Below are 14,419 nucleotides of genomic sequence, written 5' to 3'. Positions count from 1 at the left end.
TGTATGAAAACCATGACAGTGCGTGATACATCATAGGCTCTTCTAAGGTAAACTTCTCTTGGACTGAACCAGTTATTTTCCATTACATTTTCTTTCTACCGGCAGTCCAAACGCTGCAAGAGTTTTGCCCTGCTCCCACACTTACAGTACACCACCGATGCTGGCAGCTGCTTCTGGCTTGGACTCAAATAAAGATTTTTGAAGTATACTTGTTTTGTAATAAATCCCTCTTAAGTAGTGTGACAATATCTAAAGGCCACATGAGACTCTTAAGCATCCTCAGCTTTTGCTTCCTGCTTCAAAGTAATGAATAAGGTGTCTGAAAGCGAATGATACTCTTATGTTGATAAATGACTGTTGATATGGGACAGAGGAGCACATGCCTTTGTCACGTTTTTTAAGGATTGCCGCCATGGTCTTTGAAGTGGCTATTTCCTGCACCTTGTCCTATTAAATAGCCCTAATAATTTCTCAATGAAAGTGTGTTAGTGCTGCAATAAAAAATAAAAAAAACATATTATAATAAAGATCTGTAAAAAATAAAGATTATTTAACTCTTAAAATCCAGGCTTCCTTGCCAGTCTCACAATAGATCACAGTACTCAAGGCAAAACAGCAAACCATTATCAGGCAGATAATAATAACCTATAAATCAGGTTTTCTTTTCATGTACTAGTCTCAGCAAGATCTAAAGGTTAAATTTAACTATATAGCTGAATTATGACTATAGTAAAGCCCAAGACGGATTCTGATATAAAGCATTACACCCTTGGACGAACAGGTCATCTCTCTTACTACTTCAATATGGATTCACTTCCTTTTGTTTACTTTTCCCAGCTTATAAAAAGAAATGGTCTTTATTGGTACGGTTTTCCTGTGACATTTTCCTTCTTCTGACCCTTTTCTTGATTTTAAGTAGCAGTCACAAACTTCCTTGCAGTACCTCACCTCCTAACAAACAGCCACAACAGAACGGTAAAGTTAAAATCATACAGTATATTTGCTGTAGCTGCAGCAAAAAAATGGTTCTTCAAGGAACTGAAAAAGGGAGACATGATGTTGGTCTTCATACAAAATTACAGTAAAACTAATGGTTTTTGTGGTTGCAAAGTAAAGAAGAAAAGCGAAAACATAAACATCAAGGTTTTTACATTGAAAATACTTTTATAAAGTCATTAATTCCTTCCTGAGTTAGAGCCCATCCGGAGAATTGGTTCATGCCTTAGCAGTGGAACGCTGTTTCATAGGAATGCTGTTTATGTTAAATGGCTTAGTAGTTTAAAACTTGAATAAATATTCTTTTCACAATGTTTAGAAATTTGACATGTTCAAGAGATGTAACAATCTCTGTGGTAAAGTCTTGTGCTCACTGAGTGCCAAAAAAGTCCACATATTAGGCTCTTCTAATTGAAAACCAAAGTCTGTCTTCTTGAAAGGATTAACTGTGGCACAGGGATGTATAAACCCATCCTCCTGTCCATCTGATAAGCAGACACACCCTACAACCTGATGTGCTGCTACCATAATCCCCTTTGACGACACTGCAAAGTCTGAGGACAGAAATTAACAGTCCAGCTACACAGCATCAGATCAACTGCAATGTGTAAGGCCTGTCATTCCTGCAAATGCAAGCTCATGTAGCAGAGAATCAATTAGAAATGCTGACATATATCTGATTAAGGCTAAACAGGGCCAAAGGCGGGCTCATTAAATGGTTTTCTGTTTGGTTGCTGCGGTAGAGGTCAAAGGAGAGGCTTATTGGGGGAGTGGGGGTGGATTGCGGAGGCTCAAAACTTAATCTGGAGCAATAAGCTTCTCTTTCTCCCTTCTAAACAATCTAAGTAGATGAGAAGAATAGTGTGAGCTGGAAATGTATTTCCATAAATCTAAAGCTTGTATATTTTACAATGGTAACAGACTTTCTGGTCACCATTTTAGCAATAAAATTTAAACTTGTAAAACATCAAATTTATCTTGTTTATTTACATTGTTTGCTGCTGTATGAATCCAGTATTCATGTTCAATAGTATGACAATGGGAATTTGAAAAACACATTTTTTCTGTCCAATTAATTACATAAGGTATGTTTGAAATGCATTAAAGGCTCTTAAAATAGTCCACAGGGTAACAAGTCACTTAGACAAGCTTTTCTTCTGTATTCCGGAAATGTTGATCATTTGTTTCAAGTGGATTCTTTAGTTTGAGAAGGGTACATATATATATTTATATATATATATAAATTTATATAAATGTCCCGCCAGCTGCAGCCCTACTTTTATTTAAATAAAATACTTTATCCCTTATTTGCCCTTACAGCTTTTAAAATATAAATTAATTTATTTAAAATAAAAACTATATTTTTGTATCTGAATTGTATATATAATTGTCTATATAACATAAAATAATACATTTGCTGAAACCTTTCTAAATACATCTGCTTGTGTGACCTGTGTGAATGATTGATTCTGTTTTCTTTTTGTGATAGACTGCCATAGCAGATGGGCTAATTCTCCAAATCTTGAAGCTTGCATCATGCAGATCGCAATGAAAAGAAATTTAAACTTGAGAAAATTGAAAAAAAGTTGGAAAAAAAATGTTAGATTTGAGGAGGGAAGCATTATTAAGAGACAAGAAGGGTCACAGGTAAAGAAGGCCACTGAAACAGAGGAAGTTCAAGAAATTATTGGAAATGAGGAACATAAAGTCAGTGTAAATAGAGACAATGAGTTTTCAGACTTAGAGAGGCAAATTGCAGCGGAAAACTGATAAAGGAGAAAATGAAAAAGATGCTTTACTGCCCAGCATAACAATGTCGACCTCCTAAAATTGGAGACTAAAATCAGTCTAGTATGGCAGCTTAAGTTATTTTTCTGAACTTCTGAATTTTTTTTGTCATTTAGCCTATTTCTAAAAGTTGGTATTGTTTCTTAGACGATAAAATTACAAAATAAAAGGTTTTTGTGAATGTTTTATTGAATCCATTTACATAATTATATAGTTGGATGTAATAAATCATCTGAAACTTGCATAGAAAGTTATCAAACAGGACTAAGCCAATATGTACATATTTTAATGAAGAGATCTAGCATCGCCTCCCTGCCTACAGGGTTGCAATGCTGGCCAGGTTTGTGCCTCCTTTTCAAAATTGACCTTTGTTTTTCCTTGCGCTTGATCCCTTTCATGTTTTCTGTTTTTAGCCTCCTCAGAAGGTTTGAACTTTTTCCTTGCTTCTGTCATGACCAGTAGTCGAGCAGGCGGAAAAATAGTAGATCAAAATCCTTAGATTCATGACTATATAAGATCCTGTGGCCGTAAAGTGATGCATTCTTAAAGGTCACATGACCTGGCCAATGATGGTACATCAACTCCATAGTTACTTACTCGGTATTTAAAGAGGAGAGCCCCACTGGTAGCATTGATAGTGTCAAGAGCTGTAAATTGGCCTTAGGAAACATTTAAAATACCTCATATGCGTCAACTCTTTATGTCTCAAAGTCTGCGGTGTGCCTTTAAACTTACAACACAAGAGCATACTCCAGAATGACAAAAAGTTGACTCGCAATTTAATCATTTTACCTTCACCTTAAATGTTTTGCATAAACCATTACAGTATTAACCTAAATATGTCCAGGCATCTTTAATGAAAACAGGTTTCCAACCGATTGGCAGTTATATTTCCCTGAGCTCCTCAGTTGTCACTTTTATTGAAAGCTTGTTAAATGGAGCAGTGTAATGAATGCATACAGAGAAGTTGTGTCTGATGTCACTGCAGCTTCACATATGCTCCAGTGATAAAGCAGATTTTACATTATTTTAATCACCATAAAAATTACATACGTAAGCTGTTTTAAGATGTTCAGAAAAGTTCAGTTCAATTCAAAAATAATTTTTTTTAAATCCCAAAGGAATATTAAATTGAGAATTATCAAAAATAAATGTTTGTTGTTAAAAGCAATACAAATATACCAATCTTAAATATATAAAATAACATATATTCCTTGTGCAAATGCAACAGTATATTTTTATAAATATATTTTTTAAACCCCCTTTGTCCTCAAAGGCGTGTATGTCTATGTGACAAATTATTTTAGCATTCATACAGGCAGACATTTCTGCCTCTTTTAAATAATGCAACCTCAATAACTTCACTAAATGACATTGAACTGTAGTAGAAAATGTTTTCTACTTGTTGCCTAAGGGCCCTGTGCTGGAAGACGCAGAATCTACAGCATAACGATTAATTTAAAGAGCCCTGCATGTACCGTATGTGTGTTAAATGCATGTGCAGGATATATAGGGGTGCAGCTGCAGAACATGAAAGGCATTAATGTAGAACACTGCATGGACAGTACAATATAAAAACACTGCTGGTGGAATATTGTGTCACTATTCAAAAGCATGCTTTATAACTGAAATAGAGGTAAGTATGAAATAGATTTATTCTTGATCTCATACTTTCTACTTTAAAAACCCCTTTTGGTACACTAACATTTCGCTTTATTAGCCTTATATAGTATGCTAATGAAATCCCTAATCTAATCAACGCTGGATATCTGCCCCATACCCTCAGCCATATCCAGTAGCACCAGTAGAACTATGTTTTGAAGGAGGGGTTAATGAGAAGGATGTACTTGGATATGAAATATTGATATATAGAACATTTAGTTGGATTGCAACAAAGTGCTCACAGACAGAGAAGTGGGACTTTAGATGGAGATAGAAAAGAGAAATTGAGTAATAAGATGGAATTGCCAGAGAGGGAGAGAGGGGCTGCAGCGTGACAGTGTAACAGACTACAGCAGGTGAAGAAATAAAAGCCTGATATAAAGATGAGTGGTAGTCACAGCTTCACGGTGGTTATGGCTTTGCCTGGAACAGGGCTTCACATTATTTTTCTGATAACTCATCACAGCCTTTAGCAATGTTTAGAGTTCCTCATAGATTACTTAACATCTAAAAATACTATGCCAATAAGTATTTCTGATGAAAAATGAAATAAAATCCAGTTGTGCCTGTAAATCTCACAGTGTTTGAAATTGAGATAAATTTTTACAGAACAGGTTATGTTTTTTTTTCTTACACACATCCTTTATTTGTATCAAAAAAAAAATCTTAGGGTGTGCATGACTTCCCCCTTTTTAAAGGTCTTAGTTTCGCTCTTTTATTCATTATTAGCCTTTTGGGAGCCTTATTGCTTTGCCCTAATTGAAGCTCAGTGCTTTACTAGTTTCTTATATGTGTGTGAGAGATCTATATATATTGCTGATTGTGCAGAAAGTGTAACAGTGTGACTTACTGGAGTAACAAACACGAAGCGTGGGCAGAAGGTAAAAAAAATAAAAAACGTATTTCAGAGTCTGTTTTTTAGACCCTTGGCTGTATTCAGAGCTTCAAATATGATTTATAACTTTCTTCTTCAAAATTATTTAGCCTTTTGTCAAAAATTTTGAAATCTGGCTGGAAAGAGATATACTTTTTTTTTTCTCATTCTCTACATATCTAATTTTATTTTTTTTTTTTTTTTTATTCTGAGTTGTTTTTTTCTGGGATCTAAATTCTTCCACCTACTTACCAACCCACTCTTCCTTGGTCCTTCATCCAGCAGAAAACAAAAGAATCGCCCTTTTACATAGCATCAACCCACTCTTTAAAGATTCTTTTAAGATACATCAGGAATGTATAATATTTATTGAGCTATTTATAACTTACCTCAGTTCATGCTGTGCAATAAAAATTAGTTGGTTTATGTTGCAGGAATGGAAAATTTTGAACTTTTTTGTGGTCTGAGTTAACTATGTTTTAATTTGCTAGAGTTAATTGAAATAACTGTTAAGTTCTAGTGCATGTTATGTAGTAATTAGCGTCTCCTTTGCATGATCACATTCTCCTTTGAGTCTCTTCTCTTTGAGCTCTATAATTTTCTCCTATTCTTCTAGACGTAATATAAATGATGGGTAAATTACCAGCAATTTTGTTTTTTGGGATAAGAAATTTTCAACTTATTCAGAATGCTACTTAAAATATTACAGCAGAGCCTTATTTAAAAAGAAAAACACCTTCCAGTAGAAATAAAAAAACAAAAAAAAACACACATTTTGAGGTAAAGGATATAAATTCCAGTCTAATTCGGTTCAGGAATCACATCTACTAGGTCAGGTGTTGGTTTACAGGTGGTTTTAAAATGAAGGAGGCTTAAAATTGACTATTTTTATCAACAGTTCAAAACTGGGTATTCTACTTTAGAATGAGCCACTCATTCAGGCTGCATATAAAGAACTTTGCTTTAGCACGCCCTGGCCATTTTTCTGCTTTTTTTCCCTTTTGCAGTTTTGATCATTTCATTGCACCATTTTATTATAAGGTCTCTCTGTTTTGTCCTTAAAAACTTTTAAGATCTTTTGATTATGGTATATGCTTGAAACCAGATATCCAGTTCTGTAGAATTTCCAGAATTAATTCAAGTTTTCTCAGATCCCAATGGGAAGGTTAACTGGGTAATTATTATTTTTTTTAATCAAGTGATCTCTGTGATCAGTTAATTTAAGTTAAAGTTATTGTATCTAAAAAAGATACGATAACTGTTTATGGGTTATGAGTTAAAAGTGTGAGCGTTCTTTAATATTTTTTAAAAGAAAGAAGATTATCACTAAAAGTACTCAGAATTCAGCCACATATCTATACAGTTTATGGCAAAAACATAGAAAAACCAAACAATACATACCACAGTTTATGTTTTCTGCTCAGTGCTGAAGATACACTTATTTCTTAAAACTACCCTTATGCAGTTTTTTGCTTCTTTTTTTTACTTTGGACCCATTTTTTATAGACATGAAGCTTTTCCCTTTAAGTAAATGCCAGCTAACAACCTCAAAGAGGTAAAAGTAAACATCAGAACATACTCTGATGTCACCACTTAAAGCACTTAGAGCAAATTAGAAAGTGATCTGGGAATTTGTCAATGTTAATCTGGCAGGAACACAGAGTGGACATCAGGCATAGTTTCCACTCCTATAAATCATACTGTGCATAAAAATCAGAAGTGTAGAAACATCCCTTTATCATTCTGATGATTCGATCCCCTTCATGTTTTGCAGACAAAAGGATCCAAAGGTTAGATAAGAAATAAAAATATTTAGTTAGTTTATGGAGATGCAGTAGTATGAGAGGGAGCGACTGTAATTTTCTTTGAATCGGATGGAAGGTAAAATGTATCAATGGAGAGGATAAGTTTATAATTTCTTTTTTATTTATTACAAAATATGCTTTAAGATTACAATTTATCCATTTCAGATGCACTAACACTTAACATCCCACTATTGAAACCCAAATGAAGGCTTTTTTGCTGCGGCTTTCATTTCACTGTAATGTAATTACTTTTATATCAACATGAACACATTGCCATTATTAGTCCAGAGAAGGCGTGGTTGTGGAAGAGAGGGACAGTACAAAAACAAATGATCTGTTGCACTGAATACGGACATGTTAACGTGGGGACTAGACCTGCATGAACAGAAAAGAAAGATTGATGAGAAAAAGAAATGAGATACTGGAATGAAGGGTGGGGGGCACTAATGTGTCCTTCATGGGGTAAGGCTGGGCTGAAATGGCTCAGCATGAAGCTAAATTGACTCCATTACAAGAGCACTGCACCGGAAAGCATCAGTGACATCACCCGCCCATCCCAAGATGGGCAGTTAACGCTCTCGGAGGCACTGATGTGAGTAGTATCTGCAGGATGCAGCAATTGCTGTGGTTTGTACTGCTGCTTTGCATGTTGTTCACCTGACGCTGGGACTTCTGGTACATGTAATATGGTGTCCTACAGCATATGCTTCTGAACTGGCAAGCACAATAAATGAGTAACCTTTTAACAAAATAAAATACCCCCAAATGAAAACTGCATCTAAAAGACATTGTCCCCATTATCATAATGAGGTAATTTCACTTTTAGTAACAAATTATTTAATCAGTGCTTTTAGTAAAACTGTATGTTTAGCATGAATTACACATGTAATTTTGTCACCCTCTCTGTAAAAAGCGCCAAGATAAAATATTTTCCTTCTTAGAGATTTTTCCGGTTCTACTTCATAACCAAACTTTTTACTCCAGTTACCATCATAGCTAACAGTTTTCTTTAAAAAAGACAACTTCTTGGCATAACCATCATAAAATCTTTCATACTAAAAGATGTGTATAATATCCTTATCATAAAGCACTCACTCAGTAGGCACAGTTTTTCTGCTTTTAGGGCAAAGATAATGGTATTAGTCTCAGTTTAGTAGCGTAAAGTGTGCTATAATACACAATGCTCGAAACAAGTCTCATAGTCATTGCATTTCTTTTTGAAAGAAGAGGAAAGGGAAAAGTTACAAACCTTGCAAGGATTCATGAAATAGAATTTTTTTTCATACTTTACAGTTTTGCTTAAATCACGTTAACTGCAAACATTTCAACCAAGATTGGCCATCTATCATTGCACATTTTTACTAGAAAGCAGGTGCAGCATCTGCTTGACATAGTGAACCATTATAGTCGGCTCACCAACCTTAGTTTCTAAAGACAAAATGCAGTTAAAATTCTTCGTTAAATCTGATCCGTCAGCCTGGATCAACTACAGAGCACTTGAATTCCTATCAGGTCTATTCCAGTGTCAGATTGCTCAACACAAGCTTACGAAAAGGTCGTGCTACCAAAAGCATTGAAATTGTATGCCAGTGTATGATTTGTTGTCATTTATTTTTTTCTGTGACTTTCCAGTTGTATTGACCTTTGGGTAGTACAGTAACATATTTGATCCCATAAACTTTCCTTATTTGGACCTTGCTTAGGATTACCTGGATTTCATGTTTTTAAACACTTTCCCATTCATTTCAACTTCTCCATGCCTTAGAATGTGTTCTTACTGTTGACTCATACCACTGGGGCTTCCTCTGCTTCTGCGTTATTTATAGTCAGAAAAAGACAAGAAGGAAGATGTAACCAAGACAACAGTGGATACTTTCACACTTTTCTCGGGATTGAAGTGAATCTTAAAGAAAGCATGCAATTATGTCTCTTCTTCCTTCCTGCGATACACCATTGTGATTAGAGAAAAAAAAAGAAAACATTAAGCTGATGAACGTCCAAACAGACACAAATGGACACTGTGCAGGAGGCGTGAACAGCAGCATTTGTCTCTGTGTAATACTTGTTTGTGTCACATGCGTGATACACTATGGCCATAGATGCCACAGGCCTACCTTTCATATCCTAAATATAGGCATTGCCAACAGTTAAGCTAAAATTATGCATTGCCTCTTGCTTCAGTGATGAGCTACATTCAGGTAATGAAAAAGTATAAAAATATGGTATGCACGATCGAACAACAGATTAGGGGGGTTTAGCAGAGCCAAATATGCTGCAGTGTAGAGCAGTTAATTAAAAGGAGCATTTGGCAGACAAAGTGTGGTAGAAAAACAGCTTACAAGGTGGAGTTGCTATGCCACACCTCTGGTCCAAAGGAAAGGCAGCCCAAACCTTTTTGGCCCCTTGCCCAGTCCTGGTGTTTATGCCCACAGACTGCCCTCTCCAACAAATCAATCCCTGGACCTTCTGTGAAGAAGGAGAACCTGGTGTCTGCTTTCACCTGGGTCGATTTCCATCCTGTGTTCTTAGAATTCCCCATGAAAAATAAGCTGGTGAGAGACAAAGGAGGGAGACCCTCTCATGGTTAATGCAAAAGAATTACATTCTCTTGTTGTCTCATCTTGTTTCATCTCGTCTCAGGTCCTTTCTATTATTGATGACTTTTTTGAGAGAAGTTGCAGGGCTGCTAATTTCAGATGGCAGGTCTTATTCAATAAGCAATAACTACTGACTTTTTTTAGAAAGTCTTTCAGGTTTATAAGAAGGTAGCTATATTACGCTGACCTGTATATATTCACCTAAATGTAATTATCTGTTTGACATGTTTTAAAAAGACATCTCTTGTATTTTTCTCACATATTGTCTCTGCTTTTATAGGAAAGAAATTACATTAATGAATAAAAAAGCTGGTGTTTTTGTGAGTGTGTCTTCTACGCCAGAAGAGTAAAGTTGCAGAGAGTACAGAATATCTAATTGCTGCCATCTTTTTTGTGCCATGAGCTTGATGCTTTATCTTAAAATGCATCTATTTTATTTAAATAAGATCCTTTTACACAACTTCCACCCACATACATGAAGACTATTTAAAGGGCTTTCTTCAACCTACTTTAGGTTTTATATATATATACACCATCATTTCCATTAGTTTCAGCCCTTATTTGAATTCAAATATATTAGGTCTTTTCACCAATAGACCATTTACATTTGTTTTAAAAATCAATGATTAAAATTATATCATTGATACAAAAAGAGGTAAGAAATTACACAGTTTGCATTTCCTCACTCTAGGATAATTGCTTATGGATAAAGTTGAGCATTGCATGGGGAAAAAAGGCTGTTACTTCCTGTTCAAGACATTCTTTACTCTTATTAGTAGGGTAATTACCCAACAGGCCCCAAGGGGGTGTCGAGCAACATTTAGTTTAACAGTCTCTTTTATCATATCTGTTTTAATTATACCAATCCTTACTCAGAATTAGATAACTTATCTCTTTTAGAAAACTCCTCACCTAGAGCATCCTCTCTTCCAGTCAGTGCCCCTGCATCTCCTGTGCTAATAGCACAGCGATTCCTGCAGTGTCTATCATTACTGGGCAGTTCTCTGTCATTTCTATTAAAGCTTTATGCATCAGGAGGACAGGCCTCCTGCTACAGTGGAGGTTAAATGAAAGACACTGTGTTGAAAGGTGCCTCAAGAAAAAGCTGCCCTGAAGGGAGAAATGCCCATAGGACAGGATTGCATTGAAAGGGTAGGAGGGATTATCTGTCCTTGCATTTATGCTAATTTTGAGGCGTCTTACCTCACAGCATGACAGTATTGGATGAGAAGGTTGCATTTCATCAATGGATATAAAAAAGTAGCTGATGTAGGGAAAATGAAAGAGAGAAATATCCTTAGGCAATGGAGAAATAAAATAAAAAGGGAAAGAGTGGCATTGAAAGGCAAAGAAAAGGACACAGGTGTCTAATGTAGAGTTGGCTTGATACTGATGAAAGGCACAACTTCATAGTTACATTTTGCCTTCACCTAGATAGCTCTGCACTGTTCTTTGATGTGTTTCCTCTGGAAAGCAAACTGTCAGTTCATTTAAGTGAAGTTGGATCCAGGTTTTGTACCCTACAGGATGAAAAATAATGGGCATTTCATACCTTTCCATTTATAATGGTACTATCAAATTCACCCGTCTATGTTTCTTCTGACATGCTTTGAAAGTGCACTACTCAGCAACACACTGTGTTAGCAAACAGTTTAGGTAACAAGATAAATGGTTTTCTGTGTTTTAAAAGTGGCACTTGATGACAAACAAGACCCCCAAAATAGTTGTAGTCCTTTTTTTTTTTTCTGCCTTGGTTCTATGTAAAGTTTTTTTTTTTTTTTTCAGATCTTGGTATTAAATTAATATAAAAAAATAGTTTGGGTCTTTTTTAGTTTTTTTTTACGGCACTAGTGGCTATTTTTTTATGGACAGTAAGCCAACAGGAAAGGGCGGCATGAAAGAGGTGGAGAGAAACATGGGAAAGGACCATAGGCCGGACCCAAACCCGGGTTGCCCACTTCGAGGACCAAGGCCTCCATACATGTGTCATGTGTGCTAACCACTGCGCCACCAAAGCACATAAATATAAAAAATGTCAATAGATCATATTGTAGTCAGAATTAAAAAGACTAAACTAATGCTTAAAAGCTCTATGTCTTTTTATTTTGAAGCCTTCCAAAGTCAACTATAATTGATTAAACATTTCCTTTGGCACTACAGAGTCTTTATTTGCTATGAAATATTAATTGTTTTCTGGTGCTATTTTTCCAACCCAGAGGAAAGACATTTTACTGTGACAGCAATTCATTTCATAATTCCACCCTAAAGCGACTGTACTATGGCATCGCTCCAGTTACAATTTTTCAGGATAATTAAAAAAGTCCAAGACACCAATTGTCGGTAAATAAACTTTTTCACAATGTAGGCATTAGCAAAAAACAAAATGTTTCTGTCACTATACAGATTAAATGCTAAAAGAGCCACTTCCTCCCAACTGTGAGAAGAAATTATGCTCTGACTCATATCACCACTCACTAATAAAAGAAATGGGCCGTGTTGTTTACTGGGCAGGTGTAGGGCAGTCAAGGTAATATTTTCCTTTATCATTTCCTATGCTGGTTATTTTGCTCCTCACTTTCCCCACCAAGAAAAATGAAGCTGCCATTAATTTAAAAAAAAATCAGCCGGTGGTAAATCCAAATAGTAATTAGAGAAGGGTGCTAGCATCTTCAGAGGGCTGCAGTTTGCTGTTTGAATTCCTCAGAGGGATCCACTTAGGCCCCCTCTAGACAAAGCTGGGTTTGAGTGTATACAAAAAGCTTCTTTGTCAGCTATCTTAAAGAAGCGGCCATAAAAATTACTACATTTGAAACCAGCTCTAAGAATGGATAAGTTTGAAGCAGTAGGAGGCAGTGCTGATGACATGCAAAGATTACTGTGCAAATTTTAAGACTTGGAAGCTGGCTTGGTTTCAACCAATTAACACAAGCAGATTGCATATGCTGCAGGCAGTTTGACAAAAGCCATGTAAAAAAAATATGATATTCTAAGCCATGTAGTTGTCAACATAAGAAAGTTGTTTTGCTGCTGATTGACCTTCCTGTCCCACCCTCCCTGACAAAGAGGAAGCCCCTGTCTGGTTTACAGCAGATTAAGATACAAACAGCTAGATTAACAGCAGCCAACTCCTCTCAACAGTAGCTTGACCTGGTATAATACAAGACAAGGTAGGCAAATAATTATTCAAAAAACGTAACAGCTGTGCGGAGCCCATTAAAGAACATTAAGGGAGAACAAATCCCTCTTGCTTCAAGAACCAGATTTTCTCTTTCAGCCCTTTATGCTGGCCTGTATAGAACTTTTTTCTCCATTATTTTTCTTCTATTTTCAATTCTTATGGTTCAAATGTGAACGCAGAATCTCCATTGTCTTTCGTCGTAATAATATTTCGTTTGAAACTGTAGAAATTTCTCAATCTGACTTTGCACCTGAGTTTCACAAGTGCTAAAAAAGATGCAAATACTGAGACCACAATTGAGTTTTTAGATAAAAGAAAAACGCTTTCTGCAGGGTAGATATTTACATTTGCAATTTACATATCCTCAAGCCATGAATTTGATCAGTTTTGTCACTAAAATATGATCTACATATTATCAATGAAAGCACACTCTGCGTACCAAAAAAGTTTGCATATGTTTTAAGCAGGGCAAACCTTCTGAAGACCTGGCCCTAAATTCCTTACCCTTAATCACTTGTGTATATTTGCAATGTTCACATAAGGAATGCATCATTAACAAAACAAATGTTATTTTAAAGGCATAAAATTACCTAGTTTTTTTTTCTCCACATTTGATTCTATCTAACTTGCTTAGATGGTCATGATTTGTGGTTTTCAAGGACTGGAGTGGCAACAAAACATCAGCAGGGATGAGGCGATGGATGTGATATTTTTGATAAAAGAAAAAAAAAAACTTGAACAACATTAACTTGGGAAACCCAAAAAATAGGATGACAACATGATGACAACCAACAGACAGAAAACACTGACATATACAACAGGGAACAACTTAAAACAGGTGAGTTCAATTAACTCAAACAGGTGTGGATCATGAAAAAAAAAGTTTTTTTTAATTGAAAAGTTTCATCTGTTACCTTATTGAGTTTTACCACAAAGGAAACACATTGGATTAGACTTAGTCTGTTTTGTCTAAATATGTCCAAATTGTGGAAAAGGGTTTCTCAAGATAGAGAAATCCCCATGGCTGTTCTTTTTCAGCTTTATTTTTTTGTATCTTGACAGCAGGACTGACTCGACTGTGCTCTACCTGTCCTGTGAATGTGTCAGACTCCCCCTCATCCTTCTGGGGTTCCTCCCACACAGCAGCAAGCCAGCATGGCCGTTGGCAAAGTTAGTCTTTCCACTTCATAGGAGAAAAAACACACACACACACATACACACATATAGTTAGATACACCACACAAAACCTTGCAGCAAGATAAACAAATGTCAAAGAAATGCCTAAGAAATAAAAGATGTGAACCATAACCTGTGAGATTGATAAGAGGAACATCTACCAAGTGGAAGGAAACAAAAAGTGGTTTTACTGAGTTGAGAGAAAACAGAAGAGATGAGGTGATGAATACAGTAGAGACAGCTGAGTCATTTGGCTTTGGTCTGGATAATCAGATATTGTTATTCATGTGGAGCAAGCTGCTGCACACTGCCATGGGCCATGTGCAAAAGCTGAATGACTGTA

General features: G+C 35.9%; 1 protein-coding gene across 1 annotated transcript in view; it reads left to right on the top strand.

Annotated features, from left to right (window-relative positions):
• LOC107093216 (potassium voltage-gated channel subfamily B member 2-like) overlaps window positions 1–9,677 on the top strand; it is a gene marked incomplete at its 3' end in the record, with an annotated part of 29,354 nt that extends 19,677 nt beyond the window's left edge. Inside the window, exon 3 of the mRNA XM_015388104.1 lies at window positions 9,558–9,677. Coding sequence (XP_015243590.1) covers window positions 9,558–9,677 — 120 coding nt within the window. The remainder of the gene's footprint in view (window positions 1–9,557) is intronic.
• Between the last annotated feature and the right edge of the window lie 4,742 nt (window positions 9,678–14,419).

The sequence above is a fragment of the Cyprinodon variegatus genome, unplaced genomic scaffold, assembly GCF_000732505.1.
Source record: "Cyprinodon variegatus isolate N-32 unplaced genomic scaffold, C_variegatus-1.0 Scaffold414, whole genome shotgun sequence".
In the NCBI taxonomy this organism is placed as follows: domain Eukaryota; kingdom Metazoa; phylum Chordata; class Actinopteri; order Cyprinodontiformes; family Cyprinodontidae; genus Cyprinodon; species Cyprinodon variegatus.
The sequence above is the reverse complement of the archived record's forward strand: the minus strand, read 5'-3'. Positions and strand labels throughout refer to the sequence as shown.